Source organism: Anastrepha obliqua, chromosome 1 (assembly GCF_027943255.1).
Source record: "Anastrepha obliqua isolate idAnaObli1 chromosome 1, idAnaObli1_1.0, whole genome shotgun sequence".
Taxonomy (NCBI): domain Eukaryota; kingdom Metazoa; phylum Arthropoda; class Insecta; order Diptera; family Tephritidae; genus Anastrepha; species Anastrepha obliqua.
The window spans coordinates 143,288,412-143,297,825 of NC_072892.1; the positions used below are offsets into that span (position 1 = coordinate 143,288,412).

A 9,414-nucleotide genomic window follows, 5' to 3' on the forward strand; every position below is an offset into this window, starting at 1 on the left:
ATCGCCCAGGTAGATAAGCCAAGATCGATTCTTCCGGGTGATCTGAAAAACTCTCATTTACAGCCGGGCTGTACGCGGTCTAATCGGTAAAGAATCCTCCAGTAATGTAAAAGTGTTCTCATTATGGCGTTTGCTTGTCGAATAGAGTGTTCGTTAGGACGGTTATATACAGTTATGTTGTATTGGCCTGAGCGCGCGATGAACACTTTTCACAGAGCGTCGATTTTCGAAATACAATCGTATGATTTGTAAACATTGCTGAGTCGTAAGTTTTCCCTGATGAAAGGTTAATGAAAACTGAAAAAATTATGCATTTAGTTTGACTGTAGTTATGCGTGATCTGCGAAAAAACACCTACTGGAAAAAGTATCTCCAGTTTGATAAACCTTTATTTTTTAGAGTTTCATAATTACATTTAAGGGGAAGGTAAGGGATAAAAATCGATTTTTTTTTTGCATGTTATTGTAGTAAAACATTTCAAAAATACCGTGTTAAAATTTTAAGTCAATCCGAGCAAAACTTTTTAAGTTATAGAGCATAAAGCCGAGCCGCCTCAAACATCTGCCGAGACGCAGCAGTTGCGCGCGTAGTCCGTTACAAACTTTAAACGCGGTTTTCTCGAACCTTTTTTTTTAAAGTGCGTAGTCATTGGCATTTGAAAACTACTCAACCGATCCTTTTGAAATTTTGCACACATATTTTACATATAAAAAACCTCCTCCCAACTTTTTTTTTCGCCATTTTTTTTATATTAAGGTGGTTTTACACCTACAAAATGGCGGCATTTTTTGGTCAAAAATCACTTTTTACTTCAAACGACTACCAAATGGCTGAAAATGAAAATAAATCGTCAAAATAAACATTGGGGGGAAGTTTAACTCATACTTTAACTAAATTATTCGATTTTTTTGATTTCAGATGATTCTACGCCGAGATATGCTGACTACTGCAAAATGTATTTTTGAAAAGACGTCTACGTAAATGTGCTCTCATTCGCTCATTTTGCAATATTTTTACATGAAAATTTTATCAAATATTCTTGAAATGTTACTTTATAATATGCAATAACTTTTAATAAACTGACTTGAACCGTTTCGCTACAATAAATTCATGAAAAAAGTGTTTTTTTTAGCGTTTATCCCTTACCCCCCCCCTTAACGGATTCTGAAGCACTTTTGACAACTCTAAGGTACAGTTTACGGTTTCTGAAGTACATTTGACAATTATAAAGTACATTTTGGTTTTTTATTTATTCATTCATTTAGGAAGTCAAGAAATACAAAGTTTCTTACAGACTTCAAAGAACTAAAAGTATTTGCAAGAGTTATCTACCCATACATACATGTTTCGAAACTATTTAAAGAAATTATTAAGTGATAATTTAAACTTAACTTTAGATAGCGATAAATCAAAAGCCGAAGAACTTGAAATATGGTTGAAGTCATTCAAAATTCTAATCATAGGTGCTTACGAGGCATAAACAGTTCTAACCCGCTCTAGGAAGAATAAATCATTTCTCCGAAGATTTTTTCGAGGTGTGTAAAAATGGATGAGCTCTAAAAGTAAAGGCGAGTCAACTGTCCCATTTATAATGTCGAATGCAAAGCAGAGTGACGTTGTACTTCTTCTACTTGTAACGTTTTTAAGTTTAGTAATGCACACTTTGCATTCTATGAAGGAGTCGGATCAGTGAGGTTCAAAGACTTGAGTGTAAAACGAAAAAAAATCTTTTGGATACGTTGAAGCCGATTGATGTGGCACTGCGGATAAGGCCTCCAAATAAAGACGGTATACTCCAACTTGGATCGTACGAGTGACGTAAATAGTGACTTCAAAGTTGAGGATCCGTAAGGTCGGAAACAAACCGCCGAATGAAGGCAAGTGTAGAATTCGATTTGGCGATGACAAAATTCAAATAACTAAGAAACTGAAAGGTGGAGTCAAAGATTACTCCCAAATCTGTAATTTCATTACGAGTATTTAGGCGCGAGTTCATTTCTTAATATTTAATTGAAGTAGATTCCTATCACACCATGCGCCACGATGTTGTTGAGATCTGATTGAAGATCCCATGAAACAGACAGGTTTCGTAAAGTTTTAAAAATTTTAAAAGAAACTCGGAGAAATGAAAACAAACAGATATGTCATTAATAAAAATTGCAAAGAACAAAGAGCTCAAAATGCTACCCTGAAGGACACCGGAATAGGTAATAAACGGATAAGAAGATACATTATCGATAACAACTACACATTCACAATTGAAAAGGTACGACTTTATCCATTTAAGGAAAGTAGAGTGAAACCCAAAACTTATTAGTCTAGATATTAAAGTTGAGTTGCAGACTTTATCGAAGGCCTTGGAAAAGTCCGTATAAACTGCATCAACTTGAAGGCTATTATTGATTACTTGATATACGAGGTGTGGTCAAAAAGTATTGCGAATTTTAAATTTTCGCAGGTTACGTATATCCGAATTTCAATTTTTTTGTGGCGATATGTTGGTACTCATGTCTCCCACTCATGCCGACGAGTTCGGCCATTATGAATATTCAGTTAATTGTTGACAACTGCTTTGCTTGCACGTGTTTCGGCTCGTCTTCGATTTTTACCTATCCAAAAAGTTGGATTAAAGAACCTGTATCAAATTTGTGTGAAAAGCGAAATTAAGTGTGCGGATGCATTCCGAATGTTGACTGTGTCATACGGAGAAACTACTTTGGACCAAAGCAACGTTTATCGGTGGTACAAAATGTTCTCAGAAGGAGAGCCGAGAGGATGTGAACGACGAAAAGCGTGCCGGCGTGCCGAACGCCCGAGCGCTTGAACAACAGACGAAAAAAATTATGAAGTGAAGAAAATGGTATTGGCCAATCGTCGAATCACCATTAGAGAAGTTGCTGAGGAGCTAGACATATCGATTGGCTCGTGCCATTTGATGCTTTTCAATGATTTGGGCATGAGGCTGGTCGCCGCAAAATTCGTTCCAAAACTGCTCAATTTCGAGGAAAAGCAGCATCGCATGAACATTGCTAATGAGATGTTGGACTCTGTCCGCGACGACCCAAATTTGCTGCAGAGGGTCATAACTGGTGACAAATCGTGGGTTTATGGTTATGACGTGGAAACCGAAAGCTCAATCATCTGAATGGAAGCTGCCGCATGAACCAAGACCGATAAATGCGCGCCAAGTTCGGTCGAATGCAAACGTTTTGCTTACCGTTTTCTTCGATTGCAGGGCCGTTGTGCATCATGAGTTCTTGCCACAGGGTAAAACGGTTATGCGCAATTTGCGCGAAGCAATCCGCCAGAAACGCCCGGATTTGTGGAAGAACAAAAATTGGCTCTTGCATCACGATAACGCCCCTGCTCACACATCGTTGCTTGTGCGCGACTTTTTGGCCAAAAATAACACACTAATGATGCCACAGCCACCGTATTCCCCAGATCTGGCCGCCTGTGACTATTTCTTGTTCCCGAAACTGAAGAGGCACATGAAAGGACGACGATTGACGAGATAAAGACGGCATCGAAGGAGAACAAGATAAAAAATCATTTTTGGAAGTGCTTCGAAGATTGGAAAAATCGTTGGCTCAAGTGTATAATATCTCATGGGGATTACTTTGAAGGGGCCAAAATAGATATTAATGAATAAATAAATAATTTTTGGAAAAAAACACAAAATTCGCGATACTTTTTGAACACACCTCGTATTGCGTTTTACAGCGAAGTGTAATTTTTGTTTTACAATATATTCGAAGAGCATTTTACGGTTTATGAAGTACTATTGACTATTATGAAATACATTTTACTGTTTTTAAATTAGTTTCGAGGTTCTCCTTTTATTTGTGGCGTGCGTCTTGATGTTGTTTAGCAAATGGAAATTCTAAATTACAATTGACTATTATGGAATATATTTCACGGCTTTTGAAGCACAATCGAGTATTCTGAAGAATATTTTCTGGTTTCTGAAATACATGTGACGCTTTTTGAAGTACTTTTGGAAAATATGTAGATGAAATTTTTTCAAAATTTCATGAACGGAAACAACATAATAAGTTTTTGATGCAATTTTTTTTTTTTGAAGATAGGTTTAAATGAAACCGTAACAGGTCAGCCAATTCTCGAACGAATGAGACTTCTAAGGCATCAGTGAGAAGTTATTTTCTTAACTTTTTCTTTTCTTAAAAAATTCAACCTCTAAAATTTTATTTTTGCAATATCAACAGAACTCCGTTCCGTTCATTTATACCCTATGACCAGAAAGTACCGGGAATGTTTAAATAAAACAAAACAGAGTTAAATTTCAGGCAAATTTATTTTATCTCCTTCAAAATATGACCCGTCTGAAGCAACACACTTGCGCCAACGTTTAACCCAGTCCTCCATGCAACCCTGGTAGGCCGACGAAGTGATGGCCTTCAGCTCCTTCGTCACATTCTCCTTGATCTCCTCTATCGACTTAAATCTCCTTCCACGAAGTGGTAATTTCAGCTTGGGAAACAAAAAGAAGTCGCACGTGGCCATATCAGGTGCATACGGTGCTTGCACGATGGTATTTACTTGGTGTTTGGTCAAATAATCCAGCACAATTTGGGCTCGGTGCGATGGCGCGTTATCACCATGCAAAATCCAAGCATTTTTTGCCCACATTTCCGGCTGTTTGCGACGTTCAGCATCTCTCAAACGCTTCAAACGGATATTTTATTGACTGTTTGATCAGATGGAAAGTATTCATGGTGCACTACGCCTTGGCAATCGAAGAGAACAGCCAACATCACCTTCCCGGTACTTTTTGATCATAGGGTATACACTCTTTTTGGGTGTTTGGTCGAGCTCCTTCGTATTGTTTTACAAATGAAGGGACCTAAAGTAGTAAGCCGAACCCGAACGGCAAATATTTTTTATAAGGAGCTTTTTCATGGTAGTAATACACTCGGACGTTTGTCATTGCCGGCCGAGGGGCGACAGCTATTAGAAAAAATCATTTTGATATTATAATTGATTTAGTAATTAAAAAAATTAACAATTATTGTGCAGATCTTTTAAGCTTAGACTCTTCTATTATCCGAGGTTTTTGAAAAAAAAAAAATAAAATTAATTTTTGGAGGTATTTCAATATCGAAAAAAAAGTTGTTCAGTGCAGCAGACGCGAAAGACTGCTGAAGTGGTGAAACAGAAAGTATGGGTTCAAGTACACCAATTCCGACTGCCTAAGTTGGGCTTTTATTTCCGCTACTCAATCCAGTGTTGTGTGTTAATTCTTAAGCTGCTTTCGTTTATTTATCTATGCGCCATGAAACTTCTGCAAAATCCGCTCAATACTCTAATTTTACCCACTTTTCACTCATATCTGGACACTTATAAGTAAATTTTGGAAAATAGTTTCTTGCAGTTGCTTAATAAAAAGAGGAAGTCATTGCGCAGGAAGGTCAACATAACCAACCACCTACACAAAAAGCGACTTTATAATGTCGCATGTTGTTTTTGTAGACGCTGATTTTGGTTTTGTATACTTTAAAAACTTTGGACAATCTTGGACCATCACTTAAGTTATCTCTGTTCATTTGTTCGTGTGTTATTAGGGAAGTTGGTGCTTCTAACATCAGCCTTTGCAAAAGAAACAACAAAACCTTAAAGAAGTGCAAGCAGCAGAGAAATCATGCAGCCCATTCATTGACTGCATTCATCAACATCGTGTTATTTTTCTTAAGTCAAAATTTTTCTAATGTGAAAATCAGCCACACATCACGTAGACTTCGCTCATAGATTACCATAAATAGCCCATTCGAGAAGACATCAGCCAAAGATACTGCTCAGCGCTGGTAGCAGACGTGTGCCAGCTAACGGTACAATTAATTGTAATATTAAATTACACCTGTGAGTGCTTTACAACTAAATAATTATCGCGACAATGAAAGCGATTTACTTAGTATTTGTGCTGTGTTGTTGTGTGTGCTCTAATTTTGGTGGACAAAGAATGCTGCAGCCAGCAAAGTGGAGACCCGTCGCTGTAGCTGCGACAACGCTGGCACCAATGGTTGCGCAACACTCAAGACAAGCGCGGAGGAGTGAGCAAACAAATGCAAAGCTCAATGAAACAAACAATGAAACTTCGCCGCTTTTAGTGAATGGCACTGATGTTATGAGCGAATTGGAGAAAGAGGAATCTTTGGCATCGTACGATCATAAGCACAGAGTTTTGTTGGCGGTGCAATCGGATGTGAAAGTGCGTGATACGACTAAGCAGAAAGAAAGTGAGTGTGACACGATAAGTTGTGATGATAGAAAAATGTATGTTCACATATAAAAATTTGGCATTTAAAGGGCTTCGTAATTTGTCGCTGAAAAACGATGCATCGGATTCACGAAAACGCTTTAAGAAGCCATCCAAAAGCCATCCAAAAGAACTCATGTCAAGTAAGTGAATTATCTTTAATGTTCTTCTTCTCATATATTATAACATATCAAAGCCAAGTGAGTACGATATTGGCAAGGTATTTTTTTTGAAAGTGATGTTCCCATTAGAAAAAAAAAACACAAAATAAAACTCTCAGCTTTGATACATCGGATAATTCATGCGATTTCCAGAAACATTTCCACTCTTGGACTAGTAGGCCATTCAGAAGTGATTTTGATGTTCTTCTTTCCCAGAGCAGTTCAACACGATTTTTATTTTTTTTATTTAATGTATCTACAAAAAAATGTAGTTAGATATAAATTATAATTTTACTTCCTATTGACTCATGTTGAAGTTGACTTGGTTTCTGCAGGCTGGATACTTCCGCTTCCGATGTCGATTCTATAACAAGAAATAGAAAATAAACATTTTGCGAAATTTCCCACATTCTTAAGGCAAAACTCATGAAAGACTGAGACTTTTGGTTGATTGGTTGGTTAAAGTGGTGATTAATCCAGAATCCAACTAGCGCTTCCGTACCATTTTGTTGCCTCACACTCTCTACCAACCTGTTTAATGGTTAATTGCAGCATGAAATTTCCAAAAAAAAAAAGTAAAATTTCAAAATCATTTTAGTGAAAAAGTTATTCAAAAACAAAATTTGCACTTTCCATTTCACACACTCTATTGTTCACTTAATTACAATCGTTTTCTTCAATTTTCCCATTTCTTCATATAGAATTTCATCGTACAAACGAAGATATGCATTCAAGCTTCGAAGAAACCGAACCAGTCGTTGACGTGGCGTCAATACCTATAAAGTCAAAGAGACCTCAAACCAACACTGTGAAAAAGAATCAACGTCTTGCGAGTTTTCAAATAATTGAGTGCGGGGACATTCCATATAGTGAAGCATTGTTGAATTCGGCTTTCGTCGATGATATGGAAGGTGTGAAAAGCAAAAATCAAGAGCAAAAGCAAAATAAACCAAAACTTTTGTCTGCGGCCGATGTTGAAGATTTACTCAAGTTACAACGAAAACTCCTTAAGTCGCGTCGGAACCAACTAAAGATGATGCCACGTTATCACAGGTTTCCCCCTTATATTAGGCCAGCAAATCTAGCAGCCTACAATCGTTTTAACTTTAATAATCCCTGCAACCACTTTGACTACAATTACTATTTTGATCCTATGAGTGAGGTTGATGTACCAACTGTGGAATACATTTGGGAAGAAAATGACGATGCCGCTGATAATATTGCAGATCTCATAAATAAGAACTTGCAGGGTGGAGAATGATGGAAAATGGGTATTTTTTAAACGCAATAATTACGTCAATTAATCAATTTTTTTTAATTAAAGAACTACACTTTTTTTAAATAAATTAAATATTGTCGTAAACTAAATTTTTATATGCTATAGGAAACAATAAAATTGAGTAAGTTTCATTTATTCAATGGGACATTTTTTTTATTCCTTGACAATATATAGTAGGGCGGGTCGATTTAAAAATCGCTCATTGCTCTGTGAAAATCGTATTCTAGCCAGTGGCACACCCCCTGGAACTCCCCTGGGGGGTTCCCCATACAATAATTTCAAAATATCACCATTTTTGGCCTTTACATGAGAAAAGAAACTAAAAAGTTCGACCCAAATTGGGGGACATCAGAACTCGTTTTAGAGGTATGGTTCCTTCGGCAAAGTTTCTTATTTTGATCCCTAGAATATGATTTTCACAGAGCAATGGGCGATTTTTTTACCTCCCCACAAATCGACCCGGCCTAATATACAGTCACCCACACCTTATTTGATACAGATACGATTTTTGTGAAAAGTTTTGTAGCGGCGTAAATGCTCTGTTTTTTGTTTTTTTTTTGTTTGCATTACAATGAAATAAGTGGACATGTTTTTCTATTTTTGTTGAGAAATGAAATAAAACAAAATGCGTAAAATATCTGCATACTTTGTTTTTCCATTTTCGCTAAATACTATGAAATATACAGGGTTTGATTGAAAAGTAATGAGCCTTTTTTTTTTAAGCAGTTTTATTAAACCTTTTGGCTTATAAAACTAATATTCTTCAAAATAGGACCCTTGAGCGTCAATACACCGCTGGTAGCGGTCCGCAGGAAACATTTTTTAAACTCATCCGCCGGAATCGCTTTCAATTCGGCTGTCACAGTTTTTTGGATAGCCTCGATGGAGTCGAAACGCCTCCCCTTCAGCTTTATTTTCAGGCGCGGGAACAAGAAGAAGTCCGGAGGGGACAGGTCTGGGCTGTAGGGAGGGTGGGGAAGCACCGGAACCCCCATCTTGGCTAATGCAGAGGAAGGCGGTTTGTTCATCAGTCAAAACCTTTGGAATAAATTTGGCATACACTTTGCACATTTCAAGTTTTCCAGTCACGATTTCCCGCACATTGTAATCAGTTGAAATTAAATCTTCACTGATCTCACGTAGACTAGCACGACGGTCAATGTTCAAAAATTCACGAACCCAGTTCACATCTTCGTCTGTTTGCGTCGCCGAAGGCCTTTCAGATCGCTGTTCGTCTTCGACGTCCTCCCGGCCTTCCTTGAACGACTTGTGCCACCGTTTTACCTGGGCAGTGGACAGAGATTGGTCCCCGTAAGTCTTCTTGAGTAGCCCAATGGTTTCGGTACTTGGTTTGTTTAGCTTTACGCAAAATTTGATCGATTAACGTTGCTCCAACGATCGCTTCATTTTCGCCACTGCAAAATCCTAACACACTTTTAAAACAGCTTTCACGCGCGGAGCGATGTTGACTGCGCCGCTGTTGCCAGCGAACTGGGACCGGTTTCTAGTGGAAGAGGAAGGTCCAACGATCATTTTCCCCCACCAGCCGATTCGCGCGGAAAGGCTCATTACTTTTCAATCAAACCCTGTAGAACACTTTATAAAAAAAAACAGATCTGTACCAAATAAGGTGTGACTGACTATATATTTTTAGATGCCATTCTTAAGAAGGATTTAGAACTACTATAAAGGGTCCGGCA

At 37.8% G+C, this 9,414-nt stretch overlaps 1 protein-coding gene across 1 annotated transcript; it reads left to right on the plus strand.

The window, feature by feature from the left end:
* The first annotated feature begins 5,823 nt into the window (after window positions 1-5,823).
* LOC129237590 (uncharacterized) lies at window positions 5,824-7,733 on the plus strand. Its single transcript, XM_054872423.1, has 3 exons — window positions 5,824-6,254; window positions 6,325-6,417; window positions 7,137-7,733. Exons 1-3 carry the CDS (start codon window positions 5,912-5,914, stop codon window positions 7,694-7,696), a joined length of 996 nt encoding a protein of 331 aa, XP_054728398.1. The 5' UTR covers window positions 5,824-5,911; the 3' UTR covers window positions 7,697-7,733.
* The last annotated feature ends 1,681 nt before the right edge of the window (window positions 7,734-9,414 follow it).